Source organism: Oenanthe melanoleuca, chromosome 1A (assembly GCF_029582105.1).
Source record: "Oenanthe melanoleuca isolate GR-GAL-2019-014 chromosome 1A, OMel1.0, whole genome shotgun sequence".
Lineage (NCBI taxonomy): Eukaryota > Metazoa > Chordata > Aves > Passeriformes > Muscicapidae > Oenanthe > Oenanthe melanoleuca.
Window position 1 is genome coordinate 65,825,853 of NC_079334.1, and position 26,367 is coordinate 65,852,219.

At 45.8% G+C, this 26,367-nt stretch overlaps 1 protein-coding gene across 1 annotated transcript in view; it reads left to right on the forward strand.

Annotated features, from left to right (window-relative positions):
* Nucleotides 1-3,886: 3,886 nt before the first annotated feature.
* The window catches only part of ITIH5 (inter-alpha-trypsin inhibitor heavy chain 5), a 43,086-nt gene continuing 20,605 nt past the window's right edge, over nucleotides 3,887-26,367 (forward strand). Inside the window, exons 1-7 of the mRNA XM_056513226.1 lie at nucleotides 3,887-5,122; nucleotides 8,195-8,239; nucleotides 12,307-12,470; nucleotides 13,219-13,326; nucleotides 14,468-14,718; nucleotides 19,994-20,163; nucleotides 20,731-20,847. Coding sequence (XP_056369201.1) covers nucleotides 5,003-5,122; nucleotides 8,195-8,239; nucleotides 12,307-12,470; nucleotides 13,219-13,326; nucleotides 14,468-14,718; nucleotides 19,994-20,163; nucleotides 20,731-20,847 — 975 coding nt within the window. The 5' untranslated portion in view covers nucleotides 3,887-5,002. The remainder of the gene's footprint in view (nucleotides 5,123-8,194; nucleotides 8,240-12,306; nucleotides 12,471-13,218; nucleotides 13,327-14,467; nucleotides 14,719-19,993; nucleotides 20,164-20,730; nucleotides 20,848-26,367) is intronic.

Genomic DNA, 26,367 nt, shown 5'->3' on the forward strand with positions numbered 1-26,367 from the left:
CCTCTGCTATGGAGACAGGCTGGGAGAGTTGGGGGTGTTCACTGTGGAGAAGAAGAGCTCTGGAGACACCTTATTGCAGCCTTTCAGTACTTACAGGGAGCTTGTAAAAAAGAGAGAGACTGACTTCTTATCTGGAAATTTAGTGACAAGACAAGGGGTAGCAGTTTTAAACTAAAAGGGGAGATGTTTAGATTAGATATTAAAAAGAAATTCTTTTTGCAGGTGAAGGTGAGGCACTGGAACAGATTGCCCTGAGAAGATCTGGATGCCCCATCCCTGGCAGGGTGAAGTCCAGGTTGGAGCAATCTGGAGGCATCCCTGCATAGGCAGGAGGGTTAGAACTAGATGATCTTTATGCTCCCTTCCAACCCAAACCATTCTGTGATTCTTCCAGGAACACAGACACTCCTCAATAGTGTCAGAAATGGGGACCAGCAGATCCCATCCAGATGTTTCAGAGGAGATTGCTTAGATTAAGACCTGAAGGAAAATATGGAATGCAATTCCCTGAACTTCATGGTAATTAATTTTACCTCTGGACATTTATGTGACTGCACCTGTGTAACCCTTTGGGACTCTTGCCAATTTCTTGATCCAGTTGCTGGCTTTGAATGCCACTAAATGGTACAGCTTGTTGGTGTTTTGGATACATATACTTGATGGTTCTGACACTTCTGCTTGGGCATTTAACCCTGCATGAGGTCACCCAGGGTGCCTGTGTTTGTGTGTTAACACAGAGAGACTCCTTGATATAAAATGATCTGTTCCAGGTGAAATGTGTGTGAAAGCTCAGCTGCTGGATCATGCCTCTCTCTCTGCTGTCTCTACTCATGCTGGCTGCACGCACATCAGGAAATTTAATTTGCAGAGCCCCCATCCAAAGAACAGCTGCTCATCTTGCTAAGTCTGCAAAAGTCAGCATGGAACATGTCTGATGTGAACACACCTGAGTAACTGCTTGTCTTGGACAAGCATCCTCGGAACAGTGCCTGCCATGTTCACACCCCAAACCAGGAGAATGTATTCCTAGGAGGAGCAAGAGGGGATAATGTGAATAATCAAGACCCCAGGCTCAGTGTTCACTCAGCAAACCTAACTGCATCTGAACCACATTAAAACACACCTTGTTCTTACCCACGTGCTGTGTCCTTACGTGCCCTTGCTGAGGGGAGCACAAGCAGAACTGTTCCTAATCCCTTCAGGAAGGGCAGTGCTTTTCTCAGCTCACTCTCTCATGCCCATTGGTTATCCTGTACCTGCTGCAGGATCCTGTTCTAGCTTGAACACCCTTCTTTCACCAGGTGTGCTTAGGCTCAGCTTTATTGCAGCATCTTTGCAGAGTCTCACTGTTCTGATACAGAGATGCAGAGTGGCCAAATGCTGTAGCTGGAGAGATTTGGATGGTATTCCCAATGCCTCCTGACTGTGCAATGGTCATTTCAAACTGGCAAACATCTCCCCGTCCTGATCTTCCCGACCAGAAACTACTGTTACCCCTAGGGTTAGCAGGCTGCTTTTGACTTGCTTTTACAGTGCTGTCTTGATTCCCTTTAAATTTTCCAGAACAGGAGGAAAGTCATGCTATATGTATTGGTTTGGATGCCTGCTTTCAGCATTTCTAGACATATACTGTAAGACTTTCACACATCTGTGTCCCCAGGGTGGTGGAACATAGGGCAGGCTGAGATCATCCTAATGTCAGTAGTAAGGGCACAGGAGGCTGCAGTCCTATTTCCCATGCTGCTCCCATGCACTTCTCTGTCCAAGCCAGGCAAGACATGTGGGAGCTGAAACTAACTGGAAACAGATGAAAAATATTTAAAACCATTTTTGGGTGTGTTCTTAAGCCAGGTCTCAGCCTGAACCATTGTGGTGTCTTCACTGATTCCCAAATGGATGGTTGAGATCTCTTCTGCCACACTTTGAAAAGGTGAGGAGCTGAAGAAAATGCTTCAAGTGTCTTCTGGCAGGAATCAAATCAGTAGAGGAACCACTTGGGGTGTCTCTGGGGGCCTGAAGCATCCTGTCCCAGCCTGCCTCCAGCTTTCTGCCAGCATCTTCTCTCCATCCACATCAGCCTTTCATCCTTCCCTGCAGTGCTGCCCAGCTCTGCAGCTCCCATTGAGGATGTGGCCACTACAGAAGCCTTTGTACCTGACAGTGGTCCCAGTGGGAAAAGGACTGGACAGGTTTTGGGTTCCTTCCCTGCTGCTGGCAATGCCAGCAGGGCCTCATGTGTCGACATGGTGTCACAAGTTTTGAGCCATCATTTTGAGCCATTGATTTGTTAATAAGGAGTTCCAAAGATGGTGGTCATGACCTTCCCTTTGCTCCATCTCCAGCTGCCCTCTTCCCTTCTGAAAGGGGAACATCTCAAAAACATGTGTGAAATGTGGAGGACACAAAGCTTCAGAAAGGCCACAGAAACACTGAACAACTCACTGGACTATTACTGCCATGGATGGGAGATAAACCACAACAGCTCCAGTCCCTGGTGGCCCAGAGCTGGAAAGGAAAAAGAAGATACAGTGGTTTGTGTCACGTCAGGTTTCTGCATGCAGCATAGGGCATTTGCCAAAAAGAATACCAAAAACAAACAAACCAAACCAAACCAAACAAAAACCAAACAAAACAAAACAAAATAAAAAACAAAAACAAAAAACAACAACCAAAACCAACAAACAAAGAAAAACAAAACAAACAAACAAACAAACAAAAACTCAAACCAAAAAACCCAAAACAAAGCAAAAATAGGAACTTTGGGTCTGATAGATTTGGAAGTTACTGCTGTCACAGAAAAACAAAGTAGCAAATACACCTGATTTGGGGTGAGGTGAGCTCTGCAGACACAAGTTTCGAGTGCCTGGAGGTGAGAGCTGCCGGGTCGGTGCCAGCTGGCAGTGCCATGCCCCAGGAATGTCCCTGGCAGAATCCAGCCTGCCCCACCTTCACTGGGCTGCTCTGGCAGGAGAGGGCTCTGCCTTTGGGATGTGGAGGGAAGAGCAGGAGGTCACCCCAGCTTTCTCCAGTTTGGATGGCAAGAGCGAGGAGGAATGAGGTGTCTTGGCCACCTTGGCGGTCGGGCGGTGCCAAGGTGAGGCTGAGGAGGAAACCCTGCCTTGGGGGCAGCTTTCCTAAACCAGCCAGGGCTCTCCAGATGGGGAGCAAGAGAAGCTTTCCCTTCACAGAGGGTGGAACCAGAGGGTTTTACCATCCTTTAGGAAAGCCCCAACCTTGAAGCATCTCCTGTGCTTGTGTTCCCTAAGGTGTGGGTAGGAGATGCTGGCACGGGGCAGATCCCTTGCTCGGCGCCCAGCCAGGTGTAGGAGCTGTCCCCTCAGCATTCCCTGGGGAATTCTGGCCGTCAGTGCCGGAATGCCAAGTAGCAGTGATGCTAGGGGAGCTGGAACAGAGGCTACACTGCGTTAAGAGGAATAAAATGGGTATTTATTGAGAGGCCTTCGAAGGCCACACCCTGGATGGCTCCAGGATGGAAGCAAAAAAAGGGCTTGTCACAAGATCTCATATCTCTATAGATTTTAGTCCATTTGCACGCAAGCATCAACTGTCCAATTAATAGTCTCAAATAGTGGTTTCATCCTCCTTGCTTGCTTGCTGGCCCACCCTCCTCTTTTCACGTTGTTTATTTAGGGCCTGAAGTTTGAAGAAACTGTCGGAGCTCCCAGCTGGAATAGGACTGTTTTGTCTTCATCACCCAGGCACAATAGAAAAGTACACCCAAGGAGAACAGGAAAACTTAGAACTTAAAGGATCAGCAGCTCCTCGGGGACCCCCAGCACTGTTCCTGTCCTCAGGGGACCGGAGGGGCGGGCGAGGAGTCCCTGCTGAGGGACCCCGGCCGCTCTGCTGAGGGACCGCGGCCGCTACTGCTGAGGGACCCCGGCCGCTCTGCTGAGGGACCCCGGCCACACTGCTGAGGGATCCCGGTCACTATTGCTGAGGGACCCCGGCCGCACTGCTGAGGGACCCCGGCTGCTCTGCTGAGGGACCCCGGCCGCTACTGCTGAGGGACCCCGGCCGCTCTGCTGAGGGACCGCGGCCGCTACTGCTGAGGGACCGCGGCCGCTACTGCCGAGGGACCCCGGCCGCTCCTATTGAGGGACCCCGGTCGCTACTGCTGAGGGACCCCGGCCGCTCCTATTGAGGGACCCCGGCCGCTCCTATTGAGGGACCCCGGTCGCTACTGCTGAGGGACCCCGGCCGCTACTGCTGAGGGACCCCGGCCACACTGCTGAGGGACCCCGGCCGCTCTGCTGAGGGACCCCGGCCGCTGCTGCCGAGGGACCCCGGCCGCTCTGCTGAGGGACCCCGGCCACACTGCTGAGGGACCCCGGCCGCTACTGCTGAGGGACCGCGGCCGCTACTGCTGAGGGACCCCGGCCGCTCTGCTGAGGGACCGCGGCCGCTACTGCTGAGGGACCCCGGCCGCTACTGCTGAGGGACCCCAGCCACACTGCTGAGGGACCCCGGCCGCTACTGCCGAGGGACCCCGGCCGCTCCTATTGAGGGACCCCGGTCGCTACTGCTGAGGGACCCCGGCCGCTACTGCTGAGGGACCCCGGCCGCTCTGCTGAGGGACCCCGGCCGCTACTGCTGAGGGACCCCGGCCGCTACTGCTGAGGGACCCCGGCCGCTCCTATTGAGGGACCCCGGTCACTACTGCTGAGGGACCCCGGCCGCTCCTATTGAGGGATCCCGGCCGCTCTGCTGAGGGACCCCGGCCGCTCCTATTGAGGGACCCCGGTCACTACTGCTGAGGGACCCCGGCCGCTCCAGCTGAGGGACCCCGACCGAGCCGCGCGGGCCCTGCAGGATTCCCTGAGCTCAGGCGGCCGCCCCGCGTGGAAAAGGGGCCGGTCCCGAGCCGGGAAGGAGGAGGAGGAGAGGGTGGGTGTGCCGCTGTGAGTGCTGCAGGCTCGGCAGCGGGGCCGGCTGTGCGCTCACCCCGGGCCGGGAGCCCCGGCGCTCCTCTCCATCCACGATGATCCTCTGGCTCTGCCTCTGCTGGGGCTTCTCGCCCTCGGCGGCACAGCCCGACTCGGAGCTGATGGCCAGGTACCTGGAGCAGCAGCTGCTGGCGGATTACAGCATCGTGCAGCAGGTGGGTTTTCATGAGGGGGTTGTTCGGGAGCAGCAGGAGAACGCGGCTGGATTGTCCCCTTTTCTAGCAGTGCTGACAAGCGGGGCAGGCTGATAAAAATGCATTTATTCCACCTGTCCGTGCTGCTCAGCTCTGTGGGAGGTGCTGCAGCCGGCGTGGGGTTGTGCTGAGGCAGGAGGTCACCCTCCCGTGATGGTGCTGCTGTCCCGGGACCGGCTCGGTCCCACATCCAATTCCAAACTATGCTAACCAGGGCTCGGTCCCACATCCATCCCAAACTGTGCTAACCAGGGCTCGGTCCCACATCCATCCCCAAACTGTGCTAATCGGGGCTCGGTCCCACATCCATCCCCAAACTATGCTAACCAGGGCTCGGTCCCACATCCATCCCAAACTATGCTAACCAGGGCTCGGTCCCACATCCATCCCCAAACTATGCTAACCAGGGCTCGGTCCCACATCCATTCCAAACTGTGCTAATCGGGGCTCGGTCCCACATCCATCCCAAACTGTGCTAATCGGGGCTCGGTCCCACATCCATCCCAAACTGTGCTAACCAGGGCTCGGTCCCACATCCATCCCCAAACTATGCTAACCAGGGCTCGGTCCCACATCCATCCCAAACTCTTCTAACCAGGGCTCCGTCCCACATCCATCCCAAACTGTGCTAACCAGGGCTCGGTCCCACATCCATCCCAAACTGTGTTAACCAGGCACCTCACAGGGACCAGGGAGTTACTGCCATGTCCTGGCCACACTCCAGCCTCAGTAATTCCCTGTATTTCAAACTCAGGGGATAGTATTTTCTGCCTATGGTCTTACTGTACTTGATTTTTAACTCACGCTGGGTGAAACAAATAGCATTCTTTTCAATTTCTAAAATGCTTCTTGACTATGAAAGAAAAAAATGTATTCTACAAGTGAGGGCTATTATGTTGTGTTAGATTTTCTGAGGAAATGGGATTGAAAGAGCAATGAACTTTTTGCAAGAGTTTGAGTGCTGGTTTGGGAGGCTGTGATCTATTTCAAATGGAAAGTGTCCCATGGCAGAGGGGTTGGAACTAGACAGTCTTTAGGGTTCCTTCCAATCCAAACCACTCAGATTCTATAAAAGCCTGAGCTTCAGGTCTGTGCTCACATCTGTCTCCATAAGAGATACCACATGTGGCTTTAGGTCACTTAGGGCATCAATGATTTATCTAAATTTAATCAGATCTGAGAGGCTCTGTAGCACCTGAAGCAGCCATGTGGGCCTGAGATTCACTGCAGGAACTATGGAATAATAGGAAGAATCTCTCTCCAGAAGCATCCACATCTCTCCCCTATGGGGACACCAAAAACTTTGTTGTCAGTCCTGATTATTATGGATGCATATTCCTTTTTGGGAAATTCAACCCCAAACCAACACTGTTTTACAAACCCACCTGTCCCAGTGAGAGAGAATATCTCCACCACTGCCAGTGGTATCTGAGATCACTCACCTGCTTTAGGGGGAAAATCAGTTGCAAAGCTCTAAGAGCTGTCTCACAGTGCTGAAGTAACCTGGTTGATGTTGCTTCAGGCACGTGAGGGAGTTTTCTCAGAGCTGTGCAGCTGGCAGGTCAGTGGCAGCAGTCACTTCCACCAGACAAGCAGTGATGTTTAAATAGATGTGGTGACCTGGTGCCCTGGGACAGCCAGATCTAGAAGAGGACATCTGTCTGTCCTCACTGTACCCCTAAGCCAGGCTAAGAACAGACTCCTCTCCTCTCCTCTCCTCTCCTCTCCTCTCCTCTCCTCTCCTCTCCTCTCCTCTCCTCTCCTCTCCTCTCCTCTCCTCTCCTCTCCTCTCCTCTCCTCTCCTCTCCTCTCCTCTCCTCTCCTCTCCTCTCCTCTCCTCTCCTCTCCTCTCCTCTCCTCTCCTCTCCTCTCCTCTCCTCTCCTCTCCTCTCCTCTCCTCTCCTCTCCTCTCCTCTCCTCTCCTCTCCTCTCCTCTCCTCTCCTCTCCTCTCCTCTCCTCTCCTCTCCTCTCCTCTCCTCTCCCAAGGGGGCTGTTTTCCCTTGGTTCTAATTCTGCAAGATGTTGGCTAAAATAATGCAGAAGGAAATAGTAAAGATTCTCGTGGATGAAACTTTAATTTCCCCATTGGGCATTCCTGAGCTTTTCAATGCATGATATAAACAGACATAAAATCATCTCTTTGGCAAGGGCTGCTGCTATTTCAGAGTAAATCAACTGAAAGGGCAAATCAGGTAAAAAAATATTGTTGCATTCTTCTGCTCTCTGGAGTTCCACTGACATTTTAAGATGGCTCTTGGCTTCCCTCATTGACAGAAGACTTGCTTTGGGGAGGGACTTAATTTGGAGATGTTGTTGAGCTGGGTCTCACACCATGAGAAGTCAGAGGGGTTGATAAGAAAGATCAGAGACAGTGAGTAAAATTGCACTGTCATAGGTTTCATGTCACTGTTTCATAATAAGATCTGTGGCTGAATTTTAATATCTCTATTCCTGTTTTGCATATAACTAGTGCTTTCCTGTCACTGCACAATAAATACACAGTACCTGTGGAGAGTATTTAGGCAACAGATCTGCTCTTGAGCTAATATTTATACAGCTGAAGCTGTAGTATTAATTTAAACTACTTATAGAGCTGTAGACTGGTTTGGGTTGGAGGGGACCTTAAAGAGCATCCAGTTCCAAGCCCTCGCCATGAGCAGGGACATCTTCCACTAGACCAGGCTTCTCAAAACCCCATCTAGCCTGGCCTTCAATACTTCCAGGGATGTTCTTAGCATCCAGGGCCAGGGCTAAAGGCTGACATTCATGCCATCATATAGAAAGAGGGTCCATTTCCAAGCACCATTTGCAAAACACCCAGCACCTCCTTGCCTGAGACAGCCACATTCCACTGCTGAGCTTTGATCAGTGGGTCTGTTAATACAGAGGAGACTCAGGTTTTAATTTTAACCAGAGAAACATTTGAACCTGGCCATGGGTGATCAGTCACACAGCCCTGTGTGTGGGATTAAACAAGTGACATGTCTGCTGTAAGCTGAACAGAATCCACTCACTCCCTTAACTCTTTGCAGGTTGCTCGCCGTGTCCCAAGACAGGCCAAATTCCTGCAGAGGCTGGTATGTATCACACCCTGTCTTATTTTACCTCATGGGAACTGCACTTTCCCTGGATCTGTGTGTGTGTGTCTGTGTGTGTGTGTGTGTTTGTGTGTGCATCCCTGTGCCCAGAAATTAACTATTTGATGGTAGAGTGAGATTCTGGATAAGGGAAAAAAAAAGAAATCTTCATTTTGGTCAATGCAACAGGTAGAGATTCTTCTAATATTTCCATATTAAACTAAATAATCCATCTTCTCAAACCCAGATTTGGAGAAAGAACATCTAATATTACAAACCTTAACAACGCAGTGAACATAAGCCTGGTGAAATCTCATTGAGTTTGAAGAGAAAGGGAGTTTGCTTTGAAATTTGGAGGTCTCTGTTGTTCTCTGACAAAATCTCCTGGAGAAAGGAAGAAAACAAGGAAACCAATATCCTTCTTTCAGCACAGAAATCTAAAATTTTGATGTATAGAGGCAGCAAGTGGAATTGCTGTTCATGGCCAGTGATTTTTCTGGCTTTTCTGGGCTACTTCCCAGTTGAGAACTGGTGGAACTCATTTCACACAGTGAGCAGCCATCACCTTAATAGCTTCTGGTCCCCTTCATCTTAGACAGTTTGGAATCAGCAGCCTAGAGAGAAACTCTCAGACTTACTACCAATTTATTACTTCTAATCTGAGAGACAGTTAGTTTGTTTTGATGAAAGTAACTGATAAAAGCAAAAATACGGAATGGATTTCATTTATATTCAGCTCCTTTTCTGTCCTTCCAAATATATTTAATGTAAACAAACACAGAATAATTTGTTTGCTGAGAAAATTTCAGCTGCCAGTTCATCATCATGTCAACCAGGACACCTCCACAAAGCATCCAGCCAACCTTCCTCATAGCAGTGTGCTAATCTGCTGCCTTGGCATTCCCTCACTTTATTTTTAATAGGGATGATAAATCATGGTAATAATAACATTAAACAAATGGTTTGTTTTGCTTATTTTTTTCTTTTTCCTTTGAGCTGCCTCTCATCTTTTGAAAGTCTCAATAAAAAGTGCAGAAAGCAAACAGGCATTTGTGCAGCTGTAAGTCAGAGCACCAGGCACTGATGGATTGTGCAAGAGCTCCAGGGAATGCAGCACAGGAATCACAGAGTGGAACTTGGGATGCCTGCCCAGCCTGGCTGAGCAACCTGTTTGGAAATGGCCTGTGCCCCCACCATTTATATTTTCTGCATACAGGGAATAGCAGATCCCTTCCAGGGATGGGAAGGTGAACCAATTCTTTCATCCTCAGCTCTACATGATGTCCTTATTCAGGGTTTGATTTCCCCAACAGCAACTCACATCCACCAGGAAGAGGGAGGGATGTTGAATGTCTTTTTTTTGTTGTAGTTGTTGTGGTTTTTTGCCATTCCTGAGATTATAAGGATATCAGAACTGGAGTTTGTTCAGTGTCATAGAGATATTTGCTCCATCTCTGGAAGTGTCCAAGGCCAGACTGGATAAGGCTTGGAGCAGCCTGTCTAGTGGAAGGTGTCCCTGCCCATGGCAGGGGGTTAAAACTGGATGGGCTTTAAGGTCTCTTCCAACCCAAACCATTCTGTGATTCTGTAACAGATCAGCTGAAGACAGTAAAGAGTGGATTTAGCAGAAAAACCCTAAAGGACTTTTTTTCATATAAAATACCATTAAGCTATGGAACTCCTTGCAGCAGGATGTTGCAGGTACTAAAAGTTGGCATAGATTCAAAAAGCAGCTGTGTAAAGTAATAGAAGAGAAATCCACATAATTCAAATATACCACAAAAATACCACCCTTGACTTGGGAGTTCCTTCAGCCACAAATTACTGAAAACTGAGAGAATATTTCAGGGTAGTATCAGTGCAGGTTGGACTGATTTTACACTCTCCTCTAAGCATGTGCTGTTGGCCTCTGCCAGTGACAGGCTACAGGGTTAAAATTGCTTTTCTCTCACCCAACACAACCATTCTCCTGTTGTTGTCCTAACAAGGGCAAGTTCATGTTCTCTGTCACATCTGAAAGACTTTCTGAGTTCCTATGAATCCATCGGTGCATTCACAGTGTCAGACAGGTCACTGCAGAGCCACTTGTATCTCAAGTGAAAGGCAAAGGCCTTGATCCTCTTTTGTCAATCATCTGTTAGCTACATATGAACCCACAGTTTCTGATGAGCTGCAGCACATGGGGCTGAATGTAGAAGGTCTGACACCAAATACTTTGCTATAGTTTCTGATTCTTTCTATAGCTTCTGTTATTAAACCCTCTGTGTACCTTGCTATGCCACAGGCAATTAGTGGCATGGAAGACTGAATGAAAGATCAGCTGATTATATCTGAAAACATTCCTACACCCTATTTAAATCAAAACTCCCCATTTTCACCTTCAGGATAATGAGACTGGAAAGCCATGCCTATGTATCAGGGAAGGTCTTAAGAACAGCAGGATCTAGTTCTAATTAACAGCAGTTAATTAAGCAGTTGTCTAAGGGTGGGACATTAGATCCATCAGGGGTGTTATAGCTGGATCCACAGATCTATTGCACTGATCTGCCTAAAATCAGTGAGGTGAATCTAACCCTGGAAGTTCTAATCTCTAGCCATTGTGCTCCATGTGAGCTGAGCAGGATCCTGGACACAGAGCACATTCCCCAGTTAAAGATATCTGTCATGACTAGGTTCGTCTGAGACACATTATTAGTCTTTCCAAACCTTGCAGGTGTAGGCAAGCAGGGCTTTATGCCAGGTCTGTTGGTAGATCTGTGTTTCCAGTGGATACTCATTCTTTCATTTGTCTGGAATTCACTGGTCCAACAGCTTAGTTACTTGGATGCTCAGTTACTCTGATACCATCAGCTACTGCAGAAATGTTCTTGTTTCATACTCAGACAAACACTTGCTCCCTTTCTTAAGCTGTTTGCCAACATTATTTCTGTTCTGAAATAAAGCCTGGACATGCAGCTGAAGAGCCTGTTCTTGTCCTCACAACTCTTACGTGACTGTGAGTCTTTTACCAACCTCAATAGGAAGAGTCTCTCTGTATTTGGCTTAGTGAGGTTGCTCTGTATTTACAGTATATTTCACCATTTTATCCCCCTTCTGCTTTTGAGGGTTTGGTCTTTGATTGTGTAAGTTGATGTACAGATTTTTCTTTTTTAAGGGCTGCTTACAGTTAAGTACATTGAAGTATTCCAGGAAGAAAACATTTGAGCTCCATGGAGATGTTGCTGTCAAAAAAAACATTAGTCTGGAGAAGTGCTCCAACTCAAGACTTGTGCACGAAAACACATTCCCAAGAAGCAGAAATTGGCTTTCAGCTTCCATTGCTACATCATGTGTCATTCACTGCTGTCTTTGCTGCATCTCTGCTGGAAGGAGTCCAGTGTGGGCTAAAAAGCTTAAAATACTTTGCTTGAGATGTCACAGTGTCCGTTTTTTTTTTTTTTTTATTAAGTCTCTTCATCCATTGGTGCAGACTTCCAGGATGGATTCTCAGCAGAGGAGGACTCAGTTGACTCCATTGACAGCAGTTTCTCTGTTTACATAACTTAGGGATCTGACTGGATGAATTTGTAGGTGCTGCTTCATAAATGGTGATGTCAGTCATTCAAGAAGTCTTCCAACTGTTCTTGTGCACAGTGCACAGGGCAGGGTCTGTGACACAATTCTGGACCCCATGGGGACACATTTTGGGTTTCTCTTCCCAGGCCACACGGGAACAATCCTGATCCTCTCACACAGTCAGAGTTAAAGGCTTTAGTTTAGGACACAGATGGATTTTGTCAGGGTGTTTCACAACTTAAAGGCTGGCATAAGCAGAGCTCTCAGACCTTTCCCAAGCACTGGAAAATGTCTGTGGCCTCTGTGCACAAACAAAGGCAGTACCACATTCCTGATTTGCTATTTGCAGCTCACCTGAAATTTTGAGGACAAGCCCACCTTGCCTGTTGCTGTCAGGAGGTGTGATACTCACTGGTGGGAGTTTGCTAGCCCACATTAAATACTAAATCCATTGAAACACTGAAGGGTGAGTTTATCCAGCTGTCTGTTTAGAGGTGATTTGATTGCCATAGGAAACCAGGCCTCGGATGTCGGAGTTCCACGTGAGATCCACCATCATTTCCCGGTATGCTTTCACCACCGTGTCCTGCACCATGGTGAACAGCGGCTCTGAGGCACGGGAAGCAGTGTTTGAGATGCAGATCCCAGCTGCAGCTTTCATCTCCAACTTTACCATGTAAGTAAGTAATGCACAGGCCAAGTCTATGGATGCCATGATACTAAATACAAATCCTCAATGTAAACAGGGAGGGAAAGTATTCTGTTTTCCATCTGAGTATTTTTTAACCACTTCCTTCTCCTTCTCTCTCTGATTTGAATGAGAAAACTCACTTCAAGACATCAAAAACTTTTCCAGAGAAAGTTTCAGCAACACTGGCAGATATATTTATCTCACCTGACTAACTGTAATGCCTAAGAATCTTCTTGTTATTTCATGTTCTCCACATTGTCAGTGGAGCAGAAGTCAACTCCCACCAGCAGATGGGTTCAGTGGCTTCTGGAGGTGTGAATGATAAACCAAATAGAGAGAAACCTCATAGTGAAATGACTAATAAATAAAACTCTTGGTATCAAACAAATTTGGTTTGATCATGCTCAGATCTTCTCTACAGACAGATTTTGGGGCCAAAGCTTCAGACTTGACCAAAGAGGATAGGGGTCTGCTCTTTGAGAAATACTTCCATTAAGAGTGAGTAGGAAGAATAAGAGACTTTTGCCTTTGTATACTGGGCTGGTACTTACAACCAGGGAATTTCTGAGTTGGCTTCTGTCCCAGAGACTTGGGTGGGCTCAGGAGAGTGATACCAGCAACACTCTTGAGATTTTTCTCACATCAAAGTCTGTGAACAAACCTGCAGCAAAATATATACCTGTCACTGTACTTGGGTGCAGAGTGGCCATGCTGACATCTCTGATCTCTCCAGGAGCATTGGCAACAAGACTTATTATGGAGAGGTCACAGGGAAAGAGAAGAAAAATAGCACTGATGACAAAGAAAGGCACAAGAAACCTCCAAGCCCCACAGAAGGAAGGTGAGTGTTGTGCATTTGGCTGTGTTCTGGAAAGTGATGCACTCTCCTGCCATCTTTATCTTGGCTGCCTTGGCATGCTCATCCATGGATTTATAGGGAGGATCAACTAAACTGAATGTCATTTGCCCTGCCTGGTGTCATTCCTATACTCCAAGCCATGAACAATTGTGTGTGGCCTTTTCTAACCCTTTTCAAATTCTAAGATGCTCCAAGATGTACAAGAATTCTTGTTACTTCCTGAATAACAGAAAGAAAAATTAGGGTGCTAATTAGACAAAGTCATCCACTTCACTCAAGAGCGAAGCAAGAATATACTTTATTTCTATAAGGCAGTAAATCAAAAAAGTTCAATGGTTCAACGAGATTCAATGGGAAGGTTCAGTTGATTATTTACAGGGAACAGAGTCAGGCAAAACTATTGGGGGGAGGGAAAGGAGGTAATGTGTGATGTGTATGTGTCTTGGTTTGAAAGACAAGTGTTTGTTAAGAAAGGCAGGAGCCTTTCTTGAAATGGCAGATGTAACCCCCCTTCCTCTAAATTATTTTAAGTTTGAAGTTAAGGAGCTCTCAGGCAAAGATCTGGGGATAGGAATAACAGTTCTTTACTAGGAAAATTAAAATAAAAATACAATAATACAAAACAATAAAACACTGCCAGAGTCAGAATCCAAGCTGACACCTGTCAGTCAGTCAGGGTGTTGGCAGCAGTCCCATTCAATGGTGGCTGCATCCTCCTGCAGTGGCAGATGTGGCTCAGCTGGAGCAGTGCTCCTGGAGAAGGTGCAGTTTCCTCTGAAGGTCCAGGGATGATGTAGAAGGGTCTGGTTTTCCTCTGGAATCCAGTGGGAAAAGGCTGTTCTGATGTTCCAAATCTCAGATTTTATCTAGGAAATGCTTGGCTCCTCCCCCTGGGTGGAGCATCTCCCAATGGGATGATGTAATTTTATCAGTCATGCAGTGGGGCTCAATGGCCCATTAACAGGAGATATCTCCTGGAGGAAGGATGGGCTGTGGAAAAGATAAAAGAGCACTGCCCCAGCTGGTTTTAAGAGATGGTGATAGAATACATACTTTTGGTTACATCCTGCTTTGCAAGCCAAGACAATGTGGGATGTGACGGTGTCTTTGGATTTTCTTCCAGGGAGAATGGCTACGAGACGTTCAAGGCCTCTGTCTTCATTCCTCGCAAGATGCAGGCCAGGTTCATCCTGCACTATGAGGAACTTCTGCAAAGGCGCCTGGGGAAATACGAATACACCGTCAGCATCCGGCCCCAGCAGCTGGTGGGGCGGCTACGGGTGGAGGTGAACATCCTGGAGAACTCCGGAATCGTGTCCCTGGAGGTGCCTCCCCTTCGAAACAGCAAGCAGAAAGGCAATGGGAAAGCTGAAGGTAAGGAGTGGTTTATGACCCGTGGTTCTGTTTTCTGTGAGGCCTCAATCACTTCTCAAGAAGTGGCCTGGCAGTGTTGGATCTGTTTTCTCTGATGACTGTGTCTGTGTGGCATCTGTGCCTAAGCCTGTGAGGACTTTGAAGCTTTATGAATACAGGGACGATCCCATTCATCTCAATAGGGGTTTTTATTTTTTTGCTATTGTCTTTAAGAGCTTTGAACTGGGCCTTCAGGCCTGGTGCTCAGCACTGGAGCAGGCTCTTCCCTGGCCTCTGCATCTCCTGGGAACTGTTTATTTTAAGTGAATTGTTTTTTCCATCCATCCATGCCAAGGAAGATAGGAAATCCTGCACTTCAGAACATGGGAAACTCCAAGAGGAAAATCCATATTTTGCCAAAGCACTAAGTGCTATCTGTGCATCTGCTCTTACCCCTAACCGTCCTTGCTCACTGTTCAGACAGTGTAAATGTAATTTTTCCTGGCATAAACCAACAGCTCAGGATACTGTGATTGCTATATGTTGTCAAAAAACAGGATGAGTTAAGGAGGATGCAGAGTCTTTTGGGACTTGACCCATAGTCACTCCAGGTGACACAGTGCCAGCAAAATCAGTGGAGCTGTTCATAGCTGCCACAGAAAGATCCTAACGCATGTGAACTGGAGTTAAACTGATTGCTCAGTGGGATCTGACTGATTTCATCCAAATCACTGAAATCAAGGCTCTCAGTGACTGGGACTATCTTCAGGTCAATCCTCATCAGTCTCTGTGTCGTACATCCACGTGCCAAGTGATAAATGTGCTCTGCTCCTCATCAGGAGAGGCAGGAAGCCTTTTCCACCTATCAGGGAATATCCCAGTGCATCTGGTTTCTTCAAGACATCTGGTGTTGATCAAGGGTAGAGACAGACTAAGCAGAGCAGACACACTGTTGGTCCAGCACAGTATGGAAATTCCTATATGTAAGTGACATACAGGGAAAACTCATGTAACTCACTATCCAAATGGCAGTCTGGGAGCACTGACATTCTTGGCATCATGCTTCAAATTTCAAAGAGCTCATATAAAAGTGGGCCTGAGCTGTTGGATTCTATAATCCTCCCTAGCCAGTAAAATGTATATGTCTCTTAAAAAATCCTGCATCCATTCTCTCTGAATGGGGAGCAGAGACAATGTGATGACAGGTCTTTCTAGGATATTTCCTTGTGCAGTAACTCCTGCACACATGGCTCCATCTGGGAGTTGTATTTTTCCCAGAGGAAGGCATTAGGCATGTGAGTTTTGGAAAATGATCTTTTGGCATGTGCAGGTGTTGTCTTCTGTCACATACAAGCCCCAAAACAGGAGGCATTGAGGCCAGTGATCCTGACCTTCTCAGGCAACCTCAGAACAGAGCCACTTCCTGATTGCTGTACTCATCTTGTTCCTCCAGAGTAGCTGTGTGAGAACTAGCCATGGGCTTGGGCAGGAGGCACAGGCTGCTCGAGGATGACTGTTTCTTTCTGAAGTCAAAGGTCTCAGAAAGCTTTTTACTTCTTAGAACAGCTGTCTGGAAGTTTCCACATGTTAGCAGAGGATGAACTTTGCATTTGAGCTCTAATCCCAAAACTGCCAGACTCCAAAATAATTTAGGTTTAAGTGTTCCTCTTGTGAGGACGACAGTTTCATCTGGAAGAATGCTTTTTTCCTGCTCTGTTTACTTCTTCAGCTAAATTTGGTGGAAAGTTTGTCTGAAGACTCTACTAACTCTCTCAATGTGAGCACAAACCAGTCCAAGCATTTGGATCTCATCCATGCTCTGGACTCCGAAATATCTCATAGATTTTTCTCTCTCTGCTACTTGTTTAAAAAGAGCAAGGCCAATAAACAGAAGAGAGTAATTGTGTTCCAGATATCAAGTGCTACCTAAAAAAGAAACCTGGGGGAAGACATAGGAACTGTGTTCAAGCATGTAAAAGGCTGCTGCAAGGAGGAAAAGGATATCGTGCCTTCTGTGTCAGTAACCGAAAAACAAGAAGTCATGAGTTTATAATCCACAAGGAAAAATATAAATTAGACATTGAAAATGTCTAACAGTGAAAAAAGTGAAGCTCTGGAAAATGCAGACACTGAGTTTCCATTACTGGAGGTCTGGAGTGTTTCCTGATTGTATCAAAAAACTAAGTAGGAAGGGACTTGGTCTGGGAACATTAGATGAATTAGATAAGTTACCTGTCAGACCTGATTTTTGTTATTCGTTTTCTATCAGACCATTTTTTGGTTTTCTGTCCCAGGGATGGAGATGAATGTCTATGAAGAGGATGGGAGAGATTCCTCAGAAATTCTTGTCAGTTAAAATGGCTGTGAGACAGCCTTGGAAAGTTCCTCTCCAGAAATCCCTAAAGCATTGTCTGTGTTAGAAAGGATGACTTTTATCATTTATCTCCTCCAGAGAATGTTCTGAGGAGCAATAGAGGGAGGCAGTGTGGTCCACATGCTCCGCCTAGATTCCACATTGCTTTCAAGAAGGGGTTATATGTGATTATGCTAATTTAACAGGTGGGGAAACTGAGGCAGGGAGTTGCTACCTAAATCAGCAGATTTCCAATGGTCCATAGAAATGTTAAGACTGGAGCTTGTGCTGTTGCATCTCATCCTCACCCATCACTGTATTTATGGCAGAGAAACATGGAAGTGCTGCCCAAATGCCACAGATATGGACAAGCAGGAGGAATAAGGAGGGAGCTTCTGACTGATTCTCTCTGACCCCGGTGTGATATGACCAGGCAGCTTAACCCACAGCAGGCTTTCCTTTCAGCAGTTGAGGACAAGTAATGTGAAAACATCAGATCAGAAATTATAAATTAACTTTATATGTATTCTAGGCTTTTCCCACACACTGGCAGTTAAATGGGATTTCTGGAACCAGTTGAAGACAGATGGAAAATTCAAGGAGGCAGATACAAACAAAACTGATGCATTATGTATTAAAAACATATTGTATCTGTTGATTCATCAGATCAAAGGGCAGCTATAAAAATAAAAACAGATCAAGACTGAGGTAAAATCTTATAGCAATGTTGATTTATAACTTTTCTTTGCCAGAAGAAATCTGAACTGTACATGGATTTCAGAAAACCTGTCAAAGCTCTGGGTAATAATTTTATAAGCCCCCTCTAAGATAAAAAACTAGTGTCCTTATGTGATTTCAGTGTATTGGCTGGGACCTCCCTCTCTGTGGAGAGCTGTGATGCAAAGTTCTTGATTTTACTGAAATTGAGTGATATCTGTCATTCAGCCTCCTTGGACAAGGCTTTTGCTGAGGAGCTGTTTCACAGTCTAAGTGCTCTAATTATACTTTACACTTGCTTGTGTAAAATTTGGCCTATGATAAAACCCTTCTCTATCTCAGCAGAATAGTCTTGTGCTTTATCTTTTCAAATGCACTCACAGGACAGCTGTGAAAGTAAAGCAAAATCATCCTGGAAGTAACATCCTAGAGTGCTATTGATTTATCTTACTCTCATTCCTTTGCCTAGAGGAACCTAGATTGTAAATGGCACTTCAGAGTATAAGTTACAGATTTGGCTAATAATTTCATAAACCCACAAGGACCTAACCCTGGCATTTCTATGGATTTTGACCTGTAGGAAGTCAGGTAAGTTATGTAACCATGCCATGTCTCAATTTTCCTGCTTGTTAAATGGACATAATCACATATTTCTGGTTTTCTAAATCACTGTGGATTCTGGATGTGAATTCTGTTGTGTTCATTGTTGCTCACAGATGTCACATTGCCTTTCCCTAATGCTGCTCAAGGCCCTTTACAAAGGTGAAGTGCCATTGCTCATTATATAAACAGAGTTACAGGAACCCCTGGAGTGGAGCTTTCCCAGACTGCCAGCACCTTGCCATTTGGAGCAGTTTTGTTAATTTATTGTTAATTAAAATTTTTTTCTAAATCAGATGTTTGTCTGGCCAGATGTATCATACCCTAATCTCTGGCACTCTTGACCTGATCTCCACTTGCATAGTGGAACATAGAAAATAAGCTTAGGTGTAGATATTTACATTGTGAACACCTGAACTGGAGCTGAGTCTCCCCCATCCCTAATTTCCTTGTCATACCACAGATTTTTTGGGCATTTTTGGCAAAGATTTGAGATTTCCCCTCACAGTATAATTAAGCAGCTGATTCCTACCAATTCTAACCAGCCCAGAAGCAGACATAATAGTGCCTCAGAGACATGTTGGAATAATCACTGTGAGAGCTAAAGCACCAAGAACAACTTCAGTTGGCAATCTGTTTTTGTATTTTCAAAAGCCAGTTAGGAAAAAGGGGAAAGCCCTCAAAACATGGAGAAGTTCAGGGTCCAAATCAGTCTCATGTAAGGGTCCCAATGGAGTTCAGAGGGAAAGAACAGTTGGCAAACGAAAAGAGGGTAAGGTGGGATTTTGTTTACATAGAGAGGCAACAGGGAACTTCCACATCCCTCAACTTTTAAAGAATGAGCATAGATAACAATACAAGGAGAGTTTCCTGCAGGGTGACTCAGACATAAAAATTGTTTTTATCTGAGGTGCCCTCTGCCAGGCACATCCCTCTTTATTGATTCAGGAGGGATTTTCAGAGTTTAGGATGAGTTTTATCTCAAGGATGCAATTTGTGTGACTGCACTGTCAGTGTTGGATTTTGTCTGAGTTAGTTAGACGGAAATTGCAGTGACTATAATGATAACTTTTGCTGAACATAAAGGCAGCTAAGGTGACTCGTTAGAATGTAGACATCACACATAAGACACTTGCCAGGTCAAGGATCAGTCACTCAGCTCAATCCCACCTCACATGCCTGCAGTATGTCTGAACATGCCACCCCAAGAATTCTTTATAATCAATAAGAAATATCTACAGGGTGATTCATCTAATCCTGGAAGAAATGTTTAAACAGGTCAGATGAATCATACTTGCATTGACTATCAGGATCTCAGGATGTCTAGAGCTGGCTAGATTGAGCAGCATGTGCATGTCTGAGGTTGTGTGTTTGGCCAAACAGAACTGAACATTGGAAATTTCTACAAACATTTATATCCCTGAGAGCACTGCAAGATGGGTTTCAGTTTATAGTTAGAGGAGAGGGTTTTTTTGTTTTTTTTTTATCACTGGAGAGCTGAATCTTCAGTCCCAATAAGTGACTCTGCTGGCTGCCTTGGCTCCATGGCAATACCAACTGTGCTGTGCTTTGACATCTGTAAGGCAGTGGGAAAAATCTGTAGTATTGTGGTTTTTATCTCAACAGGTGATGTGTCTCCTCCTCCCTCTACTGTCATTGGGCACACCAAAACCTTAGCTAAGGTTACTTTCAATCCCAGTGTTGTTGAGCAAACCAGGATTGCCCGAAATGGAATTCTGGGAGACTTCGTCATCAGATACGATGTCAGCAGGGAGCTGAGTGTTGGGGATGTTCAGGTACTGTACACAATTCATCTTTTCTGTTTTCTTAACTGTACCCGAGATGGCTCAATTGTTTTGCCTGCTCCAAATTCCTAGAAAATGCTTCCCAAGTGGAGGCTACTCCTCCATCTTGTAAGAACTATCCAAAATAAAACCAGTCAATTAGCAGCCACAAGATAGACTTAAACCCTGACTTCACTGAATTTCTTTTTTTGTGTCTGCTTTTTAGTTTCTCAATATCCTGGCTGTGCATATCTGGATACAAAGCCAGTTACTCAAGTGCATGTTGTGGTTCTCATCTGTGGGCACACATGTTATATCCTTGCTGCATTAGAAAGAAAACCCCAGTGTCAGCCATGGAAGGAGACGTGGAGAGCTCCAGTTTGCTCATCCAGTCCAGATAAACTGAATGAAGGGAGGATCCCAAGGGTTTTTGGGAACAGAATTAAGAGGGATTCCAAGGAGCATTCATATCCTCCAGTGTAGACAGTCACTGAAAGCATCCAAATGTCCCATAATGATGTGTGTAGAACATTGCACCATGATCTACCTTTGATTCCTGACTGCCTTGCTCTTCCACAGATCCTCAATGGATATTTTGTGCACTACTTTGCCCCCACAGATCTTCCTCCCTTGCCAAAGAACGTCGTGTTTGTGCTGGACAGCAGTGCTTCCATGGTGGGCACAAAGCTGAAGCAGGTGAGCTCCTTGGGTCTGTTCTGCCCTGCTCAGCTCTGAGGGGACAAAGCCTGGTTCAGAGTTTATCTCACAAAATGATTGCTGTGTTTGAGGTGAGAGGTGGCTCTGAAGACACCTCAAGGTGAGATGATTTACCTGCAATGAGAAATGATTGTGTTAGTGGGAGTGGGATGGGAGCAAGGAATGTAGAAGGATTCATCATTCTGTAAAGATCAGTGCTGCCAGAATTGAGCATAGGATTGTGTGGGGCAGTTCTGTTCTGAGCAGTTTGAGGAGAGGCAGATCAGGCAGAATTCCCAGCAAAGTGCATTCAGCAGGCTCTGTATCCAGTCTAACAGCACAGAGAAGACACTGCTGTCTTTAAATTACCTTGGCAAAACTCTTAGTGAAGTATAACTCAAGAGGTTCTGCTGAAAGAAAAGTAATTTTGTGCTTTTTGGGAATCTGAGTCTTTCAGAACAAATCTCAGATGTTTTTCCAGGGCACAGACCTTAATGTGAGTCACCACACCAAACTGAAGGGCACACCAAATATCCTGTGGATCCAAATTATCTTCCCCAGTGATTGGGGAAGAAGACGACTCATCAAGAGTGTTACTAACAAGCAATCCTAGTCCTGTGCTGAATGAGGCCTCAAATCAAGATGCCTTTGAATATGTGAAAAGTCCCATGGACAAAGCCTGGAACTTGGCTTTCTGTTATCCTCCTGCTGAAAAATGACCACCCTGCCTCTCAGAATGAACAGTTGTGGCACAAATGCCCCAGTCCTGCAGGCTGGAAGCAGACAGGCAGTGACCAAGTGTTGAACCAGAGAGATTAAAACTCTAAAGGGCTTTGGTGCTTTTGTGAGCTGCACAAGTAGTCAGCAGATTAACCTTGCACTATGAAAGCTTTTATTCTCCTCCTGAGTATCAGAGCTTCTTTACATCACACCTTCTAAAAACAACACAGACATTAACCCCTAAAGGTTTACTTCATAGCCTAAGCAGTTCATGCTGCTAAATGTGGATCTCAGGCAAATTAGCTACAGAGAAGGTTCCTCTTGAGCCTGAAGTGAGAGAAGTGTCAATCCAGAGCCTTTGTTGAGTCTGTACCCAAGTTTTTGGCTGTATCTCAGAATATTCTTTTTGTGGAGAACCACTGGTACATTATGGAGGAGTGCTATGGGATGGAAGCACTTACTATCCTTTGATTCCAGCTGCTCCAAAAAATAGAACTTTATGGAGTTAAGATCAAAATCATAAAACCCTCATATAGATTAATCAAGAAAAGACCAAAATCTAGGACTGGCTGAAAATTAAACCTCTCTTGGTTTTCTAGGAAAGTGTGATCAGTTACAGTCATGTCTGCTCAGTGTCCTTTTTACCCAGTTGTTGATGTCATTAAGATGTTTATTAAATTACAAACAGATTCTCTGGTGGCAGGATACATCTGAGCAGAGGAAATGTCTCCTTTTTGTCTTTTTTCTTGGACTCTCACAGCTGTAGTGATCTGTGGTGATGTGTAAAGAGCTGGGAAATCCCATGGGGCTCTCTTTCCTCATTTCTCTCTACTGAGTCACATGCAAGGTCAGCTAAAAATACAGTCAGCAATTGTAAAGAGTACTCTTGTGGGTCAGCTGCAGTGACTATGGCAAAGGACAGTTTTTGGGATTGTATAAGCAAGGATGGGAAACATCAGCTGTGCACCTTTTTCTGTAGCAAATGGAGGAGATTTTGTACTCTTCAGTCACCTGTCTTCACTAAATAAATGGCAGTGACTCAAGTGGGGTCAGGATTTCATGCATCCCACAGTTCCCACAACGCAATTGTGAGCCATTTATCTTTTCCTCTCCCAAGATTTTCCTTTTCCAACATGAATTTTTATCTGTTTGTGCCATCCCTTTTTTTCCTAAGATAGCTCAGTCTTTGAAGCAACAAATGTCCAGTTGCAAGCACATAAAGTGAGACTGGTTGATCAGCTTGAATAAAATCATTGGAGGTGTTCTAAAAGCATGTGGATGTGGCACTTGGAGACATGGTTTAGTGGTGAACACAGTGCTAATTATTGGACTTGATGATCTTAGAGGTCTTTCTCAGCTTTAACACCTCTTTGATTCTGTGATTAAGACCCTTGAAACATTCCACTCACATCCTAAGAGATGTATTAGCTTTGAGGAGAAGCTATTTCTCCTTAGTTTTCACAGCCTCTGAGCTCTGGTGGTGTCCAGCAGACTCAGATGTGTTTCACCAGTCAAACCCCTCTGTGAATCTGAGCCTTTACTGCAATCTCCTTTTAGCACTGGCAGGAAGATAAAGTTCAGGAATAGAAAATGATGAGAAAAAAATATTCATGTGCTCAAGGTTTTGCACATCATTACTGCTGTCCCACTGGCAAGGAAAATCCCCATGAACTTTGTTCCTTCATTTGCAAAGAGACAGCAAGTTCTGAGTAGAAGAGTTGCTTTTAGCAGCCAGGAGAGCCTGGGGAAGATGTTATATCTGCAGGCTTTGCTGGAAAGTAAAATGATTTGCCATTTGAGCTGTCTACCCTGCTGATTTTATGGTACATTTGGTAAGGCAGAAGGGGATATAGCAGTTTTACATTGGTACAACCAGGAGAAAAATCACCCCCTTGTGATTGCCATCATTGCACCCAGCTTCACTGCACATGGTGAGAAGGACCCTTGTTATAGAACAAGAACATTCCAAGCTGTGAATATATCCACAAGAGGATGAATTTGCAGGTATTTTGCAGATGTATGGTAAAATAGAGTTGTTTCAACCACGAGTTTGTTTCACCTTACCTTTCCCACAGGCAATAAATGCCACACACTCAGTTAAGCAGTTGGCTTCATACAAGCCTGGCAACTTGTCAATGGTGGTGTGCCAGACTGTAATTTTCTCTGAGGTTAATTGCTCCAGGAGGAACCCAGCTGAAACTGGGACCTGCTGGGGATTTGCAAAGGTTTCAGGTCATTTTCCTGCGCCAGTCCAAGGGACACTGTTGGTACCCTTGGCTCACCTACACTGCTGGAGCCTGTCTGAGAGCCCTGCGTGCCCAACCCCTCAACCTTTGCCTCAGCACAGACACCCCTGAGGATTTCAGGGTGCTGAAGGAGCAGACAAGCACCTGAGCACTCAATGTTCTCCTTCCCAACTCCTCTGGCTTCTGCTGGTTGCTGCAGAGCTGGCTGTGAGCCTGTTGCCTGTTAGTCCAAATAACAGCTGCTGCCCAGGAGAACAACCTTAAATCGCCAGGGAACTTTGGAAAAAAAGTTAATTCTAATTGCAGCCTTTAGAGCGTTCAAAGCTACTGTGACGAGGAAAGTTGTATCAGGTTTTCCATTTCTGTTGGAAAGAAACAACTCAAGAGAACACAGAAGAGCTGTCTGCAGCACCAACAACCCCATGCAGCTGCCTCCTGCCCAGGAATGCACCACAGCAGTGTTACCTCAGTCCTCTCTGGAGGTGTGAATGTGGGACATAAGAACTACTAAAGTAAATAAGACATCAAATCCATGTAGACCTTATTTGCTCTAAGAAAATAGAAATATAATTTCTCTTCCAAGAGCAATGCAAGTACTTATCACGTAGAAAAATCATCTGCCTAACTCTAAAACTTTTAAATAATGACAGGGTCATGCAGAGAAACAAGCAACCTTCAGAGCAAGATGCTCTCAGGTATTCAGTAGGGATAATCTATTTCTGGTCTTAGGACTAACAGCCAAGTTTTGCTTCATGCTGAGGCAGTAGAAGATTTAAAATTTCTCAGATCATAGACCATCTATAAAGTGCAAGTCCTTTAATTGAGTTAGGAGTAAATAGGAGGCAAAGGTGAGGGTAGAGTTTGCATGGAAATGCTGCTGAGGCTTGAACTGAAAACTCATGAAGACACTGAGATCTCTCCCAAATGTTTCAATTGGACTATCACTGAGTCCATCAAATGATGAACTGGAAACAGGTTCTGCTAATGTGCCAGCCCAGTGACCAGACAAAGCTGCAGTGAAATGGAAGTGGCTAAATGGAGCTGGGAAGTCAGTCCATGGATTGGAGTCAATGAGGTTTGTGTACCAAGGCTACAGACAGCACAGCTCTTGGTCTGAGACTGGGATGAGGGCCCAGGCTGGTGTTTAAATGGGCAGGAAAGTGGGTGGAGGCCCCAGCTGGGGCTGGGCAGAGCAATTAAAGCCTCTTGGTATCATCAAGGCTCTGGCAGATACATAAAAGTCAGTGAAGTGAAAGATCTTTCTTTAGTAGTCCTTTCCAAGCTGGAATTAAGGTTTTTTTCCCAGCTGCTGGAGCAACACCTGGAAAGCCAGACCTGGCTTCTATATGTGTTTTCATCATGGATCTGTTATGTGAATTTAGGTAGGTTATTTTCTTTGCCTGTGCTTGTCTCTGCAGAATCTTGGCTCTTTAGCTGGCAAACCTATGTCTGGACTTATGGCTGTATAAAGATCCCCCAAGTCTAAAAGACAGCAGATCTTTGTCAAGGCTGAAATTACTAGATTAGCACTGTTTGCAGCAACATTGCTATTTCCAATCAAATACCCTTTCACCTTAAATCAGGGTGTGTCCTACACATTGCTCAACTGGGACCATTTGTTCATGGCTGTGGAGAGCAGCTGAAGCTCAGAAGTGCTTGTGGAACCTCATGTGGAATCCTGCAGGACTGAAGTCTCCCATGTTGTATTACTGTCATCAAACAGTGTTCACAGGAGCCCTGAGATCCATATGATGTAATTTGAGGTCCCTTAGGAATGAGGGTTATGATGCTGTGTCATGAGGAGAGAGCTTTTCTTGGATAGTTAACCCAGATGCAGTGACATAATTTTCTCCAAAACATCTGCTCTCTTCTCGGAGGAGTTTTGGGTGAAGAATTGGCTTCTTGTGCCTGAGGCAGTGGCTTAGGATAGAAATGGGCAGGAGAAGGGCTGGAGGCAGAGATGTGCAGGAGGGAGTGGGGATCCTGGAGGTGCTGAGGGGGTTTGGAAATGGTGAAAATTGGATGGGGGCAGGTATTGGAGGACTGTGAGGTCCCTGTGGCAGACTCTTAGGTGGGAAAACCAGTAAGTTTGCTTTTAAAATGAACTATTTAGTGCTCTTGCATTGCTTAATGCTAACCCTGAGCCAAAGTGCTGGGTCTTTGCGTACACCAACAAACCATTATCACTATCCCTCACTCACTGGAAATCAGAGAATCCCAGAATGGTATGGGTTGGAAATAACCTTAGAGATCATCTCATTCTAACCCTCTGCCATGGGCAAGGACATCTTCCACTATCCCAGGCTGCTTCAAGCCTTGTTCAGCCTGGTCTTAATTTCCAGGGATGGGCCATCCACAGCTTCTCTGTGCAGTCTGTGTCAGGGCCTCACCACCCTCACAGAGAAGAATTTTTTCCCAAAATCCAATCTAAATCTCTCCTTTTTTAAAGCCACTCCCTCTTGTCCTGTCACTAGGATCCTCTTGTAAAGTCCCCACTGCTTGTCCTGTAAAAAGGACTGAAAATGAGGAAGTCACAAGAAAGGAGCAGCACATC